At 44.6% G+C, this 17,656-nt stretch overlaps 1 protein-coding gene and 1 long non-coding RNA gene across 3 annotated transcripts in view; one reads left to right on the top strand and one right to left on the bottom strand.

Annotated features, from left to right (window-relative positions):
- FADS2 (fatty acid desaturase 2) overlaps positions 1–6,708 on the bottom strand; it is a 23,001-nt gene extending 16,293 nt beyond the window's left edge. The window contains exons 1-2 of the mRNA XM_033006786.2: positions 6,174–6,708; positions 88–198 (exon numbers count right to left, since the gene is read on the bottom strand). Of these exons, the coding sequence (XP_032862677.1) occupies positions 88–198; positions 6,174–6,380 (318 nt within the window). The 5' untranslated portion in view covers positions 6,381–6,708. The remainder of the gene's footprint in view (positions 1–87; positions 199–6,173) is intronic.
- Positions 1–17,656, top strand: part of LOC116965060 — a 20,680-nt gene extending 3,024 nt beyond the window's left edge. The window contains exons 2-5 of one of the 2 annotated variants that reach the window (XR_004409116.2): positions 10,685–10,856; positions 15,077–15,217; positions 15,335–15,572; positions 17,425–17,656. This is a non-coding gene — a long non-coding RNA (uncharacterized LOC116965060). Of the gene's footprint in view, positions 1–10,684; positions 10,857–15,076; positions 15,573–17,424 lie in introns of both variants that reach the window. The other variant, XR_004409115.2, reaches the window with a different exon arrangement.

The raw sequence follows: 17,656 nt of genomic DNA, 5'->3' as shown, positions 1-17,656 counted from the left end.
CCCACCTCTGACCTGGGGGACATCCCGAGAGGAAGCAAATGGTGGAACATTCCCATCATAAACCCCAGCTCAGAAACAAATACTCACGTTCTTATCTCGGTCCTGGCTAGGTTCCCCTGGAGCAAGCTCTCCGATAAGTAATGGCTTGAGAAACTTTTGCACCAAGGTGGGATTGATATGGAAGGCCTGGAATGCATCCTGGAGTGGAAATATGAGTAACTGTGTGAGATTCAGGAATAAGCTGTTGCTTCCTACTCATTGTGTCATTCCCATCTACCTCCAGCACTGTCCTTCTATGCAGTCCCCCCACCATGTTACTCTAAAAGAGGGGTGCCAAGCTGACTTCCACCTCTGTGATCACTGTTCAGTGAAGTAATTCTGCTAGAGGCTGATGAATTTGCTTATTTAGTAGGAAGCACATGGTGAGATCTGGGATGCTGTCTAGACATATGGTGAAAGGCACCTCAAGAAATTTTTTCTAAGCAACTAAATACCTAAATCCTGTTAATTCCCTTAGAAGGTAGGCAGAGAGGAATTTGTGCAAATCCCCACTAGGATATAAATACCCGTTGAAAGTCTGCTGCCTGGAGGCAATTCAAGAGAGGGGGTGACTGTGGTGACTGAACCAGGACATGACTGCAGATATAAAAAAATATTACTGGATGTTTTGGCCAGACTTGGAGATCCCAGCACTAACAGCTGAGGAAAAAGTGGTGACTCTTCACTGAGTCAGGCATTGGAGACTGCCTTTCTCTTTTTGTTCTGTAAGATGAGTAACTGAATGCTAACTTAACTCTTCTTTTTTCTAGAACCATATTCTAGATATATAGGCAATTCTATCTCTGTGCAAGTCTAAGTAGTATGTCTTAGAAAGGAAGCAAACCAAAAACTTGGTTGTATACCAGAACTTTAAGCAATTGCTTTAAAGTGCTTGCTATCAAGCTTTGCAGTGTCTAGGACCCCATTCAAAAAGGGATCTACACCAAAAAAAGCAACTTGATTCATTACTCTGAAATATGCCAAGCAGGTTAGCAGTCTTGAAGAGATCATAGTTATCAATACATACGATAAGATTTCTTGTCATTTCTTCTGTGCTGTGCTATATGGCTGCTTGTCCCTATAAGAGGCCCATTAATCTTTTGCGAGACTGCTTGTGTATTTTCTACTCAGTACATACCTTGAATGTTGGGTACATTTTACTGAAGTCTCCCCAACATGTGATAATAGGCATAAATAGCTTGTTAAGTTTCAGCAGAAGAATTTAATTAAGAGATGAAATTTGTGAAATAAATCCTATCCCATATACTGCTGTGGCTGGAAAAGCAGGAAACCCAGATGGAATATTATTTTTCTTACATATTTTCAAGACTTCTTCTAATATGGAAGGACAATGCCTTGATTGTACAGTCTTTTTGATCCTGGCATTCATGAGTTTGCCTGGCTCTTCTTTTTCTGTACTTCTTCCCCTTTCCACATGTTTTTGTCTACCTATGTCCTACAGATGCCTGATGGGAGCATATATTGATGCATCTGCTGATAGTAGTGAGATCCTGCACACCTGTCCTTTCACATGGTGTGGCTTGAATTTTAACCCCAAAGATAGTGGTAGGGACAGAAGGTTGACCAAGGTCAGAAACTCTGTCCTTGCCCCTTTTCTTACTGCACAGAACTGGAGTTAACTCTAGAAAATCACCTAGGAGAGCTGTAATATTGTAAATACATGAAGTGCTAAGACTGATACAGAAAAAACAGTCAAAAATAGAAGTCAGGAGTACCATACTTCAGCCTTTCCACCTTTTTCCCATGCATAACAATAGTAGGGACCAACTGAAATCTCACTTCTGGCTCTAAACAGTAAGGGCAGGCTCAAAAGTGCCCACTGTGTCCAGCTGACCCTTCTGGAAGTTGACCTCCACCAAAAGTCTAGCTCTGGTGTTCAAAAACACCAGCTAACAACCTTGGTCCCAAAGTTCACCCAAATCAATAGAAACTTTCACCTGATTCCAAGACTTTGGATTGAGCTTCACAATAATACTCTGACCATAGAAGTTTTGCTGTGGAGGCATATAAGGAGGGAGAGTGAAAGCTGATCTGAGTCTTTTAACTTGAAGTTAAAGAAATGATATATGAGAAGTTAGAGATGCTGGACTGGTGGGGTGTTGGGTGGGGAGAAGTGCTAGCTACAGGTGCAGGAGAAAAAAAAAAACAACTCTGTGGAAATATTTAAAGATTGCAAAAGCCATAAAACACTGTGGCTATGAGGGAAGAAGTAAGGTGTGGGGGGGAAATATATTTCAGTGAAAGAAGCAAACTGAAATGCCAGAAATGAAACTGAGGTGCATTTTTTCTGTAAAGCACCAGAATCTCCTAGTTACTCTCACCTCAGCTGTCATGCCAGTACCCAGACTATCCCCTTTTGTAACCAATGTCAGGGACAAAGTGATCCCTGTTATCACAGGAGGAAGTTTGGATCAATTTGTCCAGGTCCACTCATGAGGACTCACCCCAGCAGGAGTGAGACTGGTGCTTTCTGACTGCGTTGGGTTAGCTGCTGGTGTCACTTTATTGCTGCCAAAATCAAGGTAAAACTCTAGGGCCAACAAAACTGTTTCTCCAGCCCTGTGCTGCAGACAGTTTGGAGTTTCCCATGCAAAGAAATACTTGTCCTGAATCATCAGCTTCCTTCCCTACTTTGAGGAGTTTGATTTGCTTTACCATAATTTCTGTATACTTCAACCTTTCTGATGTTATCCTCACAGCCCATCTGAGGTTAAGAAATACTATCCTCTCCCTACTACAGAGGGGATAATACACTAAAGGACTGACTTGCCCAAGGTTACAACTGGTTGCAGACCAGCCTTAAGCCTTTTTTATTGGTGCTTCAGTTATTGTAGGTTTTTCTGCTCTTGGACCCCTACATGTGTCACTGTCTGGTTGCTAGTTTCCTTCCCTGGTACAATTTGCCGATGATGTGGAAGAGGGAAGAGCAGAATGAGTGGGGAAGTGAATAGCTGACTGTACCTGCTGCAAGGTTTTGCAATTTTGGGGTTGAAAAAAGGGGAAGATGGGGAAAGAGAGAGAGGATGAACACATAAGAAGCATTAAAGAATGTTGAGTCAATATTATTTAAACTAATGGGGAAAAAAAAAACCTCTTTGCGTGTCTGACTGGGTACTGCCTGGTCACTATGTTAGAGATCTCACTAATTTGTGTTGTATTAATTGGGAGGTGACTCAGAACAGCAGCTTCTGCCTGACCACCTAGAAGGTATTTTTGTCTACCTGGGGCTTCCTTGGCAGTAGCCTATCTGTTTTCTAAATATGCTTACAAATGCTCTGTCATGACTTTTCCAGGGAGAGTTCTCCTCTGCCTCTGAACTTAATAGCCTCCCTTCTTTCTGGATGGGATGAAAAGTAAAGGTTGGAACTGGTCAGAAATGCAATCATGAGTGTCAAAGCACGTTTGTTACTCAAAACGACTCTACCAATCTTCCACTTCCCCGCTATCGCAAGCCTATGTCATGAAGGAAATACTTGAGCAGGAAAGTTTTAACTTCACTGAGAAGTAATGCACATATATGTCGTTGGCATATGTAGAGAATAGGCTTTATCAGTATAGCCTCCAAGTAGGAGAAAGAATAACATCTCCTTCATACTCTTACCATCATCAGCCAGAAAGCTAGTGATGGAAAGATTACTTTTTTATTAGCTGTATCTCATGTGTCTCCTTTACTCATAGGTCCCAAATGTAAGATACTACCTGGATTTTGGAATTATCTTTGGTTCTGTACTGGAGATAAAAAGCAAAAGGCAGAAGAGTCTCTGGACAGTGCCATGTGATATTTACACCTGACCTCCCAACTTTGTGGTCTACTGGCCAAATAAGTTGAAGTGTCCTATGGCAAGTAGGAATTATTCCAGCTGCTTTGGGTGAAAAAAGCTTCGTATTATTGAGGTATGAACCATACTTGAGCATTTGAAGTGCTTAGTGCAGTCAGGACAAGGATGTTCTTTCACATCCTTGAACATCGCTGAAACAGAGAGACTGCAAGGTGCCTTCGCACGCTCTTGCCTTCATTTTCTGAAAGCAACTGTGCATGAAGTGATGATACCAGAACAGGTTGCCCCACACTAGTATGCTGTCTCAGCATTTTAAAGTATGGCCTAAAAGGAATGAATGCTCAGAGTTAGTACCTGTAGGGGAAGTCTGTGCTTAAGCTAGCCTGGGCACTCCTAACCTGACTGGCATGAGCATGCTGAACGTAACAGCTCTTAGAGAAGCTTCTCAGTTAGCTGTTGTGTGAGCATCCTGAGATGAATTAGCTCACACATCACCAAGCAGGGTACCTTTAGAGTGGCCCGGCCTAGATGTGGAGTTCAGTGACTGTGTCAGTGGGCAGCTGGTGGTAGATGGACACACATGATCCTCCAGAGGATCGGTCCAAGATAAATGGACAAGATGCTGAGGTTCCTCTGGGGCAAGTTTGCTGGACTGGAGGTGCTTACTACCTGTGGTGCTAAGGAGAAACTGAGAAAGATGGAAGCTATGTGCAAACCAGGAATGTAAACATGTTAAACGGAATTTTTATCGTTGCCTTTTCCTCCTCTTAAACTCTTCCAGTTGTGATATCTCGCAACACAGAATGAAACCTGCTAGTTAAGCCTTGACAGGGTCAAGGCCAAGGCTTTCTCACTCTGAATGAGAGTGAGATCTTTTTGGCAGTAAACTGTTATTCACCACAGGGAAGCTAGAAACCAGATGCCAATCCTGGCTTAGTGTGGTGATGAACAATTTCAGAGCATTCTTAAGACCTTGCCCTCATGAAGAGTACTCTGAGTCCAGTGGGATGCAATGTACATTGGGGAGGTGAGAGGAGGACCAGCAGTAGCAGAATCACACACCTGTGCTTCAGTCTCCCTTGCAGGGACTCGAGATAAATGCAATAACAGATGCTTTTTGGTTTCTAGTGGAGATATTGGAGTTAAATTCTTGGGGATAGGAGTCAAACTCCTCCGGTTTCAGTAGGCCTGCTTTATGCAGTTGAAAGTAAAACCTGGCCCATCTTTTTGAGGGAGGAAGCTATTCATTCAGAGGATTTATTGGAAAGGGTTGAGAACACCAAAACACATCTCAGTGGTTCAAGGAAGAGAATGGCAAATAACCACGGACCACAGGCAAAAGGAGGTTGATGGAGAGGAAAGGTTGGTAATTCTTGCCAATTAATTCTGCCACACACAGAGCCTCCTCCTTGCTAAGGTGTTAAGAACCATGGGAGACGAACAGTTAATGTTACAGCTTGGGCTCTCCTGCCGCTTACCATGCACATATTCGGAAAAGCTCTGAGGCAGTTTAAATTTTATTAACTATGGGATAATGCCCTGGGGAGAGAACATGCTCTCTGGATGCACTTCTGAAGAAGGTGGCTTTGAGGGAGACTGCAGACAGCCATCTCTGAGGCAATTAATTCATTTTTCTGTTTGTTTGTTTGTTTGCTTTTAAGTTGCTGAAACATGAGAGGTAGCTGAATCCAGCTATGAAGCGCAGGAGCAGCTGTAGCAGCAGCAATTTTCTATTTTTTTTTTTTTCCTTTTCTGAAGAAACCTGTAACTAAATTCTCTAGAGAATTCTCTCCTGGGGAAAAAAAAACCTAAAAAGCTCCTTGTTTTAAAGCCTTAAGCTCACCCTCCTCACAGAAGCAACTTTGAAACACAGACTGGCCTCTCGTTAACCCTTTCTTTGTGCTTGGCTGCTGTGACTCTGCATGTCACAAGCTACACACTGAAGAGGGGAAGACTTGGGACACTTTGCTCGTGAATTCAGCGCTCCAGGCACAGCACAAACAAAACACAAAGACAAAACAGCGGGACTTAAGCAGAGCCGAGCAATCTCTACCAACCAATCTTCCAGATGCTGCGAATTGCCATGGCTCAACGGAGTTGATTGCCAAGGAGTTGCATCAGTTTGGACCAACCTTTTCGCTCCTAAAAGCAGCGAAAGAGATGAGCTGGGTTCCCAGCAGGTGGGAAGAGAGATGGGGAGAGGGAGGCCGGCAGCTCGGCTGCACAAAAGCTGGCTCGTTTCGCAGTAACCACCGGGAAGGCAAAAGGACCCGGCGGGGGTTGCTGGTGAGAACTGGGAGGCAGCCGCGGGTGTGTCTGTGCGTGGGTCCTTACCGTGGCATCTTCGCCGGCGCAGTGGCTGATCACTCGCTGACCCCCCGGGTGTCTGTTTGCCCACTTGGTGACATTATAAACCTTTCGCTCTATCACCAGCCACTTGTCCGTCCTCAGGTTGTGCTTCTGGATCTCCTCCCAGGTGTAGAAGCGGATCTGCGCCTCCGGCTCCCCCGACTCCCCTCCTTTCTCACCCCCTTTCCCCATGGGGTCACTCGCTTCTTTGTCTTCTTGCCCAACGCCGGGGGTGAAGGGGGGAGGGGGGGGGGGAGAAACCTGTCCCTGCAATTACGGCTGAGCGGGGGCGGGGGCGAAGAGCTTTTCTTGCGTGATTGAACTCAGCTGATGCCCTGCTCTCTCCCTCTGCCTCCGCTCATGTCCTCCCTTCTCTTTGTCTCCCGCTGCCCGGCCCTTGCGATCTCTCCGCTCCGCCGCTTGCTCGGAAGTGCCCCCTAGGCTGCTTTTTGCTTTTTCCCGGACTGATGCACTTTCTCCTCGCACACAGCCCCGTTTTGTGGGAAGCTCAGCCCCTTCCACCCACTCCTCCCCCCCCCCCCTCAGCATCCTCCTCCATTCAGTCCCGGCGGGGTTTCCAGAGGGATCAGCAGAGCTCCGGCACCAATCCCGGCGCTGCCGCCGCCCGGCCGCTCCCCGCCATTGGCCCCGCGCGATCTTTCGAAGCCGGGAGGCGGCAGCCGGCCAGGCCGGCCCACGGGGGCCGTGGGACGGGACCCGCGGGGGCCGCGGGCAGCCCCTCCGCTCCTCCTCTGTCGGAGCTTCTTTGCCTCGGGGTTTTCGCTCCTGGCTGAAAACGCTTCCCCTCTTCCCTTGCTCCTTTCCACTTCCCCCCCTCAACCCCCCTTTCTCCCTTTCCCACCTTTTTCCTTTTTCCCCCCTTCATTTCCCCCCTTCCTTTTATTTCCTTTTCCCCTTTTCCCTTTTTTTTCTTTATTTTAATTGTTTACATTTTTTTCATTTTTTCCCCTCTTTCCCCCCTTTCTTCATTTTCCCTATTTTCTCATTTTTCCTTTTATAATTTTTCTTCCTTCTTGCCTTTTATCCCTTCTCCCTCTTCCCCCTTCTCCCTCTTCCCCCTTCTCCCTCTTCCCCCTTCTCCCTCTTCCCCCTTCTCCCTCTTCCCCCTTCTCCCTCTTCCCCCTTCTCCCTCTTCCCCCTTCTCCCTCTTCCCCCTTCTCCCTCTTCCCCCTTCTCCCTCTTCCCCCTTCTCCCTCTTCCCCCTTCTCCCTCTTCCCCCTTCTCCCTCTTCCCCCTTCTCCCTCTTCCCCCTTCTCCCTCTTCCCCCTTCTCCCTCTTCCCCCTTCTCCCTCTTCCCCCTTCTCCCTCTTCCCCCTTCTCCCTCTTCCCCCTTCTCCCTCTTCCCCCTTCTCCCTCTTCCCCCTTCTCCCTCTTCCCCCTTCTCCCTCTTCCCCCTTCTCCCTCTTCCCCCTTCTCCCTCTTCCCCCTTCTCCCTCTTCCCCCTTCTCCCTCTTCCCCCTTCTCCCTCTTCCCCCTTCTCCCTCTTCCCCCTTCTCCCTCTTCCCCCTTCTCCCTCTTCCCCCTTCTCCCTCTTCCCCCTTCTCCCTCTTCCCCCTTCTCCCTCTTCCCCCTTCTCCCTCTTCCCCCTTCTCCCTCTTCCCCCTTCTCCCTCTTCCCCCTTCTCCCTCTTCCCCCTTCTCCCTCTTCCCCCTTCTCCCTCTTCCCCCTTCTCCCTCTTCCCCCTTCTCCCTCTTCCCCCTTCTCCCTCTTCCCCCTTCTCCCTCTTCCCCCTTTTCCTTTTCTCCCCCCCCCTTTTCCTTTTCTCCCCCCCCCCTTTTCCGTTTGTCCCCCCCCCTTTTCCTGTTTGTCCCCTTCTCTCCCTTTACCCCCTTCTGTTTCTTCTTTCCCTTTTACTTTCTTTCATTTTTTTTTCTTTCTCTTCAGAACTGTCAACTTCTTAGCATTGGGTTTGGAAAGGAGATTCTGGTGTTCTGTCTAAAATTAGCATTGTTTTGCTCTATTTTGTCATGCCAAGTTACCGACTCAATGGCTGTCAGACCTAACAGTTGTTTTTTGGCACAAGGAGAGCTGTTTGACAGCAGGCTCAGCTAGAGATCTCTTGTGTAGGGCAATGCTTTTGTGAAACAGGTGGGACAGTTCCATCTTTTCTTTGCTGTGGGGCATTTTATAATAAAATAATCCCTGTCCTTAAGTTCTGCAACTTGTAGTGCAAGGGCAAAAACAATGGAACAACATTTTCACTGCTGTCTTTCTCATGTTTGAAGGTGTCTGGCTGCTGTCCAGGGCAAGGCAGTTGTCACCCACAGCTTTCCTGGTGATAGATATCTTTTCTTGAATTAATAAGTGGAAGGTTTAATTGTAATCTGACTGTTTCTAAGCAGATTTCATATATAAACATTTTAGAGCACAGACTGTACTCCCTAAGTTAGAGCATTCTGTCACATGTTCAGATTTTAGAATTGAAGCAACACTGGATTTCAGTAGCTCAGCCCTTTATTTGTCTCATCTTTCAATAGCACTGTGTTCCGACCTGGTCTGGAAAAGCAGAGGAAGCAACCCATATGGTTAACCATCAAATGTTTTAATTCACAGTGCTTATTTGCTCTCTAGCCAACTCTTGGATCTTGTTGCTGAAGGAGGGAGCTTATTAGTGGGATAAGAGACCACCTCCTTCAGCGAAAGCAAGAAACGCCGCCAGCCCTGGTGCTGTTGTGCTTCTGTCCAGCCCCAGCCATAGGTTAGAGCAGGCACAGACAAGGGTGCTCTGTTTTTGCCTGCTGCCATTAACCTGAAGGAGCTGACAACAGTGAATACCTAAAAATTTCTTGCTCTTCTCCTTTTCTCCACCTATGATCCCCTACACCCACAACAGGTATGGAGATCAAAGTGGAAGATTGTACAGCACTTTTACAACAGTGAGAATCACTTTGTGCTGTCTCTGTGCCAAGGCATGCTATCGGTTTCCTCTGTTTCTGCCTGGTCTTATTGCTGCACAAGGACTTCAGCCTATTAAACAGTCTTTTCCTGTGGTGTGGGGTGACGAAAGTCAGAAATGAAAGGAATGTTTTCCTAAGATTTGCTAGTTTTATTTAGTTTGGTTCAAAATAGACCTCTGACAAGGATAATAATAAATGTCAGCAAGACACTACATTAAGGTGGACCTGAAGCTCATTGCTTGTAATGTGGGAGAAGTTCACCATGACGCTTTCTGGGCTGAGCTCTTTGAATTTCAATATTTTAATTTCGTATGCATGTCTGCATAGCATATTGGATGCTTTAACCGTTGTAATGCTAAGGGTATTCCCTCTGTAGCCTGCTTTTCCCTTGCAACCATACGCCTGGAGGCTGCTGCCCTGGTGCTTTTACTGTGGTATCCAAGTGCCCTCATCCTCAGGGCCTTGCACAGATGCATTCCGATGTGTTTTTCTGTCTTTTATGTCTGGTTTCTCCTAAAAATTAATTACCATGGGTAAGAGAACCATCCTTTCTTACCATGTTCTTTTACCCTTTGACTTGTAGCTTTTAGTTTAGAACTTCAGAGCCTACTGGATAATACAGTAGATAAATAATTTACAAGTCAAATAAATATTACTTGTATGTTACGTGTGCATGGAACATGCAATTCCTGCACCTCATCAAGTGTGCTCCAGTCAATGCTAATGTCATGTCATCCCAGGCAGGAGGGTAACGAGTTTAAGTGGGTTTTGACAAAAACTTGTTGTTCCTGTTGGAAAACTGCTCTGTGGACTCCCTGCTCCACTGGAGAGACGTCCACAAGAGGACAGTTGTCTGAAAGACCCCATTGCTTCTGTTCCTGGCTAGCCTGTGGGAAGATGGTTTTCCTTCCTCTCTCTTTCTCTCCTTGTTTTGGTTGTGTGCTATTTCTTTTGTTTTGGTCTTATTTGTTTGCGGGTTTTGTTTTGAGTTGGGTTTTCTGGTTGTTTCTCCCCCCCCCCCCCCCCCCCCCCCCAAAATAGCTTTGAGGTCCATGTATGCCATAAATCATGTATTCAGCTAAGAAATAATAGAAATTTGTGCAGATAAGCCTGTCTCAGCTTTCATGGTGCACCATCCTTTGCACAATGGGATGAGCTAAGGCAGAGAGTGGGAACTGAGGATATTGAGAGTAAAATAGAGTGAAAACCAGATTTAGCTCCATCTTTAGATTTTTAGCTACCAAGGACAAATACATGTAAGGAGAGGAAGGACCCAAGGCTTTCCTTCCCTTTCACTAGAAAGCAAAGGCTGAGGAGCTCTGAACTTGGGTTGAGATGGGTGAACAATAAATTCAAACACAATGGAAAACAGCTAGGTGACATCCTGCCTTGGCTGGGGAAAGGGGTGCTGGAGCACGAAGCCTGAGGTGAGGGAACCCAATGGTTAGGTAGGGATGCCCTGCAGCATCACTTTAATAACAAAAGCAAACTTTTCCTCAAAGTTCTCAAACTTCTGCTCCTCCAGGGAAGACACAAACTTTTCCTTCTTTCTGTCTCTCCCCTGAAACAAATTTCTAGAGCTTGAGAAGCAATCAGCTCTGAGGATGAATCACTGTATAGAACAGAAGAGTGCACGAAGGTTGATGTGGTTCTGCATATCGTCAAGATATATGATTTTGCACCAAAGGAAACTGATTCAAGCAGAAAGACACCCAAGAGGCTGAAGTAACGAGCAGTAATTTATCCAAAGGTAAGCAATAATTACTGTGTATTTCACTGGAAAAGGCTGAATCCTTGATTTGGGCTTTCAGGATGGAGTGTTCTTCTGATGAAACAAAAAACAGTAATCAGTTCTATGAGGATATCAGGGCTCTTCAAAAGAAGAAGAAAATGTACCTTCTTTGAGCATCTCAAAACTTATGTGTACCCACAAGGAAAACTCCATTTGCCTTTTTAAAGAGAAGGGAAAGACCTCTTTCCTCGCATTAATATTTAAAAATGGGATCCCAGGCTACAGTAAAATATCTCAACCTCATTTCTATCCGGAAAGTAGCCTAGGAATAGTGCTTTCATCTTCAAAATTATTTAGGCATTTAAACTATGTTGTTCTTAGGTCAACACGAAGCCTTCAGGAAGTTGGCTTGTTAATAATACTGCTTCTGAGTGACAGTGTTCCCAGTTCAGAGTTTCAATGTCCCTTACTAATATATCCGACTGCTATTGTTTCCTCATTGCCTTTTTTTTCTGTTATTATCGTGGTTTGAGCTCAGAGGGCAACTGAGCACCGTGCAGCCGCTCACTCTCCCCTTCCCCCCCAGTATCGAGAAGGAGAAAATAAATGGAGGCTTGAGATTTGCGATAGGACAGGGAGGGATAAATCATCCACTATGATCATGGGCAAAAGGCAGACTCATTAGGGGAAGAAAGAAAGAACATAAATTTATTACAAGCACTAACAACCACAACACTTAACAGAGTAGGACAGTGAGAAGCATTATCACATCTTGAGAACACCTTCCTTCCACCCCTCCCTTCTTCCCAGGCTCAGCTCTGCTCCCAGTATCTCTACCTCCTCCCCCAGCAGCGCAGGGGCAGAGAATGGGGGGTGCAGTCAGTGCTGCCACTTCTACCATCTTCGAGGGAGCTTCTGGAACTTCTCCCCCTGCTCCAGCATGGTCCCCCTCTCACAGCGGACAGTCCTCCACAAACTTTTCTCTGACATGAGTCCCTCCCATGGGCCGCAGTGTTCCCCACACTGCTCAGTCATGGGTCACTAACTTTCTCCAACTGGATTCCCTCCCACGGCTGCAGCCGTTCCCGAGCTGCTCTGGCGTGGGACGCCCCCCCATGCTGCAATCCTCCCAGCACTGAATTACAGCAGTGGGGCTACCTTTTCCCACAAGATCCTGGCCTCCTTCAGGCACAGCTCCTTGATCATCTAGGCGAAAACCACAGGCCATAAATCAATGTCTGCTCCACTGTAGATCTTCATGGGTGGCGGAGGGGGCCACCCTGCCGTCTCACCACAGGATACAGGGGGGTCTCTGCTCCGGCACACCTTCCCCCTCCTTTCTTCCTCCGTTCCCCCACTGACCTTGGTGTTCAAGCAGCTGCAGCAACTCCTCCTCACAAGTCCCACTCCTCCTCATCACGTCCCTTCTTAAATATGTTATCGCAGAGGTGCAACTGATGGGCTGTTTTCAAGCAGAGGCGGAGCTGGGGGAGCTTTGAGAAGCTTCTCACAGGGGGCCGCCCCTATAGCCCCCTCCCCTGCTACCAAAAACCCCCCCACTCACTCAAACCCAGGACAGCCAGCCACCAAGAAAGTTTTTTTAAGAGCAGATATTTATACAGCACTTTGTAAACAGGGCTGTGACCAAGGATTTTAGTTATTAAAATAGAAAATTAATAAATAGTAATTAGAAAGGAGAGTGATAGTTTCCTACCAAACTTAACAGTCTCTTACCCCCTTTGGAATCCTGCTGTGTTTCCACATCAGTCCTGGTAGAACTATTTTATTAACATCCAGGTCCTTGAGATTCCCTGCTGGAAGAAATCTTGTTTGTGTAAATGTATGTGTTGGATGTTTGGTTACATGAAGTTGCATGATGTCTGGAGATGTGGGAGTTTGAGGATGAATGGTATAGAATATGCAATGTTGAAGTGCAAGGAACCCCCTTGAAATACTTCCACTGTTGATTAACGTGTTCCGAGTCTATCTGCAATTTCTGAGGGCGCAAAAGAATAAATTTAAATCAGGAAATTACTTGCTTATGGAGTGGAAGTACCCCTGAAGAGAGGAAATACCAGAACCAATTGATTTTTAGTCTAGGAGAGGCTTGTAAAACAAAACCCCATATATATTTTCTCAGTCAAACCCAGACAAATTAAACTTTTAAGGCTCAAAATTGTAATAGTTAAGCAGAACATATGCTAAGAATATTAGTGTATTACCTTCAAGTCAAGGCTACATGCTTTTCTGAACCATATTTTAATAAAATGCTGCTTACTGTGCTAAATTAATTATTTTCCATTCTTATCATATAGAACATTAGACCATTAAAAGCCTTCTGACCTTAAAAATCTCTGAAAAGGAAGAAAAGTTAGTTAAATCTTCTTCATATTTCCATTGCATTTGAGTGTAGCTTTAATCAGAAGAATGACTATTGAAAACCATAGTTTTCTATATATTTTTTTTTCAGATATTCTATATCATATTGGACATTTTGCTTCCTCTGTTACAGAGCTCATGATCATGTGCTACTAGCATTGGTTAATGAAGTTGATATATTTAAAACAAAGACAAAATGCTATCAAAGATGTGTTTGATATTTTTTTACTCTGACATATTCTAGCATCTTGAGCTGGCGACACTTTTTCTAGTCACGGGACAGAGGCCGAGAGCTGACTAACTTTACAAGGCAAACAACCAAAAACCAAACAGAAATTCCCATTGTGCTGTCATCACTGGCATGAATTTCACATTCTGCAGTGGATCTTGGGTTGGCTGTGTGGGATTATCAGGGTCAGGGTACAAACTGCTCTGGGTGCCAAGGAAGCAGGGTACAAAATCACACTTGTTTAGTGCAGAAAGGAGCAGACAGTGCAAGTACCCGTCAGGACAAGAATAAGGAGAGAAATGCTCTGTTCTTAACACTGCCTTGTCACTATAATCTCATTTGTAATAATTTGTAATGAGAAGTCCATCCTACTGATGTTGTCCTGTTATAGTCAGATTCTTTCCTTTTTTCTTTACTCAGATTTTACTTTCAAATGCGAAAAACTCTAAACAATTACTGCTTTACTCCCTCAGATACTAAATTTACATCTTCTGGAGGTCAAAAAATATGCTTATTTTTATTTCAGCAACCCCACCCCTTATGCATAGTGATTCCTGGTTGCTTTTTCTGGCAAGATGTAAACTCCTCCCAAATCACAGTCTTCCTCCAGTGGTTCTTGCTATAATATATGAATTATTTCCCTCTGTCATGTATCATTTTTGCATCTAAATTTTAACAGTCAGTTGTTAGGGCAGAGTACCAGAGCAAATAATCCATGCAGTTAATATGGGCTGAAGAAACACTGTTTATATGCAAAAGCAAGAATTTATTGTAGGTATTGAATAGGAAATTGAGACTGAATTCTCAGCTTCAGTATAAAGTGTTAGCAATCCAAACGAATAGTTCCAGGTACAATACTAACCCATTTAGTCTAAACTATCTAACTACTACAGCTCATTCCCAATAATGCAACAGTTGGAAAGAATAAAGGAAATACTTCTAGTATCTACCCCTTTTTCTGGTGTTATGCTAATCCTTCCAATGCACCTGTGGATCCTAAGCCTGATGCAGGAGTGGTGTTACACTGAGCTGTCGAGCTTCAAGCTCTTCCCTGCGAGGAGTATGATGCTAAAACTGGTGGTTTCCTCCTGAATTTGCTTCAGCAGTGTAGCTGTTTTAATTGCGCTGGTGACAGCCTGCATCTTGTAAATCTTCACCCCACAATTCCCATGCATGCTGCATCTTAAGCATCTTAAGGCTGCATCCTGCATCTTAGGCTGAACAAAAGCCAAGAACCAACTCTTCTTTTAGACTTTGCTATTTTAAGCTGGTTTTCAGCATTTGTTAGTTTTCCTTTAAAATCTCCTATTTTCTATGGCTTCAGACCTCACTATCCATTATTTTAACTCATTTCCCCTTGCTTCATGATGGTAAAATAAAGGCTGCCATCCTTTCAATCCAATTCTCTTTCCCTACTGGTTTGGTCACCAGCCCAGGCACTTAGTGATCCCTCATCACCTGGGTCACTTAGGTATTTAAAAGTATGTTACAGTCAAATCACGGTAGTGACATAAGGAGTTTTAATATATTTTATCTGACTTTTGGTGATCCTCAGTCATCTAGGATGCTACAAATGAATTGCAGTGAGATCAGAAGACTGAATCAAAGAGCATCTTTTATCTCCCCTCAGATTTTTGGTGATCCTCAATTGGAAGCTGGGTGACAGCTGGATCATGACAGTAAGGAGAACTGGAGATGGGAGTAGTGGAGGTAAAACAAGGAGTCAGAAGGCTGAAAAGCAGAAATGCTGTTGGAAGAACAGAGTGCCCAGGTCTGGTTTTACCTCATTAATTGTCTTCAAGCGAAGATTGACTCTGTTAATGCCAGCAGTCACAGCTGGATGCAGGATGCCAGTGAGTGTATAATGGCAGCTGGTTTTCCCTTGCAGTCTTTATTACAAAGATCTCATTCTCGCCTCTGTGAGACCCACTGAGATCCTGAGTATGGCAAGGGCAGGAGAACCATCCACTGCTGACAGCTGGCAGCTTGTGGCACGACATGAAAAACTCCGCTGCTCTGAGCTGGATGATTCAAGTTGCCTCCATGATGTCTTATCTTGGGCTAAATCATCTACTGAGAGGAAAAGAAAGAGAGCCACAGATTTTATGTCAGAAGAAGCTTTGAAGGTAATTCCAAGGACTGTTGTATAATTTGGGTAAAACTGTTAATAAGATGTGTGATAAGTAAATAGAAGAATTTTGCTTTCGCTAAAAGTAATTAAACAATTACTTCTTAGGCTAAAGCTATTATTAGTACAATGATCCAAATTAAAAAAAAAAAAAACGTAAAAGACTTTACTACTGGGAAAAGAAAAGGGGGGAATTGATCTGAGGAAACACCAACCCAACAGCCCCCCCTCTTGGGATGCTCATCAAATGGTCCATATCAAAGGGTGGTAACTCCTTTGCAATGGAATGAGAAAGAACAGAATGGGCCATCTCTGGTATCCCTTGTCCTTGAGATAAGAGAGGAACTGAAACCACTGAGTCATAAAAGACAAAGGAGCTGCAAATTGGCCCAGACTTGAAGGACAGGGTGTACCTGACCACAGGACTGAAGAAAGAAGAAGATAAGATTGTAGAAGAAGCCAGGAGGCGTGCCGAAGGTGTTGAAACCGGCAGCTGGGTGGATAAAAGGGGGGTTGAAACTTAAACAATTTGGTGAGCCTGGACGGAGCTGCCACCCCAGCGCTGCATTTGCTCTCTTACCTTAATAAAGATTCATTAATCCATATTTGGATGTGATTGGCCTTAATCTACCTATAACAAGATGTTAACATCCCTTATAGCTTCTCCGTCCTGCTGAAATCAGAGGAGAACAAGACTGCAATTTATCAAGCTCAGTGATGCTTTTTGCCTATTGTCAAGACCCCTTAAAACAGACTTCCAAAGGTTTAACCTGAGTAGGAACAGAGACTTTTTTTTTTTTTTAATGTGGTGTATAGGAAAAACTGACCAGTGCCAACGCTGTATTCATGATGAAAAGTCAAACTGAAAATATCAACCAAATTTAGGACAATTATTCTTTTGTGCAATAGATAACCAGAAAAAATAGAAATTGTAATAATTACTGCACTGTTCTGAATAGAATGGTTACATTTTAAAAGATGTTAAGCATGTATTAATGTATTTCATGGTTATGTTTGTGAGATGTTCAGCAAAGCAACTTAATTTTTGCTGAGATCAGGAGAGAACCTTTTCTTTCATGGGTGACAGTGCAAATGTGTAGAAGCAGGGATGCCTTACTCAATACAGTAGCTGTGGCACTGGGAAAGGGAGAGAAATAAGAGGTGTTCAATCCACTGTTTTGCAGGCATAGAATTCCAAGCTAGAAAGACATGATGTAGCAATCAGGTGATGTTCAGAACAAGAAGGGATGCAGTCTGGTGGGCTTTTGTTTCTATGGTTACATTCAACTGGAATTGCTGTAACTAGGTCAGATTGGAAGGTGTGAATGAAAACAAAGAAATTTGGAATCGGTAATGAGAGTTCAGAGAGAAGACTTGCTACTAGGAAAAGCAAGAAGGGAGCTGAATGTGGAACCAGGCATTTTAATGTACATTTGTAATGTGTATGTCTGAAGTCCCACACAGATGGATCCGTCTATTTTAGAATCATTCACTCTTTCAGCATTATTCAGTAGTCTGTTGTGCGAAGAATCACCTGCAGACCCCCATCAAGCAGGCATTTTATGTTATATACCTGTGGTGACACCTTTCCTCCCTCCAGCTGCATGTCCAGGCAGCAGCAGCCAAATGCAGCCGTAGGAACAGCAAAGGCTGCGGCAGCTGAACGGGAGAGGCAGGACAGAGAGGGAGAAATTTGCTGGGAAAGGGAAACAAAACCAAGGGCAGGGAAGAGGAGTCATCCTCAGCCCAGAAGTGAGGAGAAACAGGTTGCAAAAGTGGTCTAAAATGAGGCAATTTGGGTGTGAATTGCACTGCAGAGCCTATGCATTCTTTCTCTGTTGATGTCCCAGGTCCTTGGCTTTTCTGCTTTCTCCAAATCCTGGATCTGGTTCAAGATATCGTTTGCCAGCCTGTGTCTTCACCCGGCATATCACAAGCCTCTGTCCTTTCCAAATAGCAAGTCATCTAGGACCATCTAGGACTTGGTATTTTGATCCCTTTTTCATGCTCCTAACCTCCTCAGTAAGTAAACTTGACATTTGCTCATGTCGAACTACTTGATGTTCTTGCCAGCCTGCCCAT

This window comes from Tyto alba, unplaced genomic scaffold (genome assembly GCF_018691265.1).
Source record: "Tyto alba isolate M040663 unplaced genomic scaffold, T.alba_DEE_v4.0 Super-Scaffold_8, whole genome shotgun sequence".
Classification (NCBI taxonomy): domain Eukaryota; kingdom Metazoa; phylum Chordata; class Aves; order Strigiformes; family Tytonidae; genus Tyto; species Tyto alba.
The sequence above is the reverse complement of the archived record's forward strand: the minus strand, read 5'-3'. Positions and strand labels throughout refer to the sequence as shown.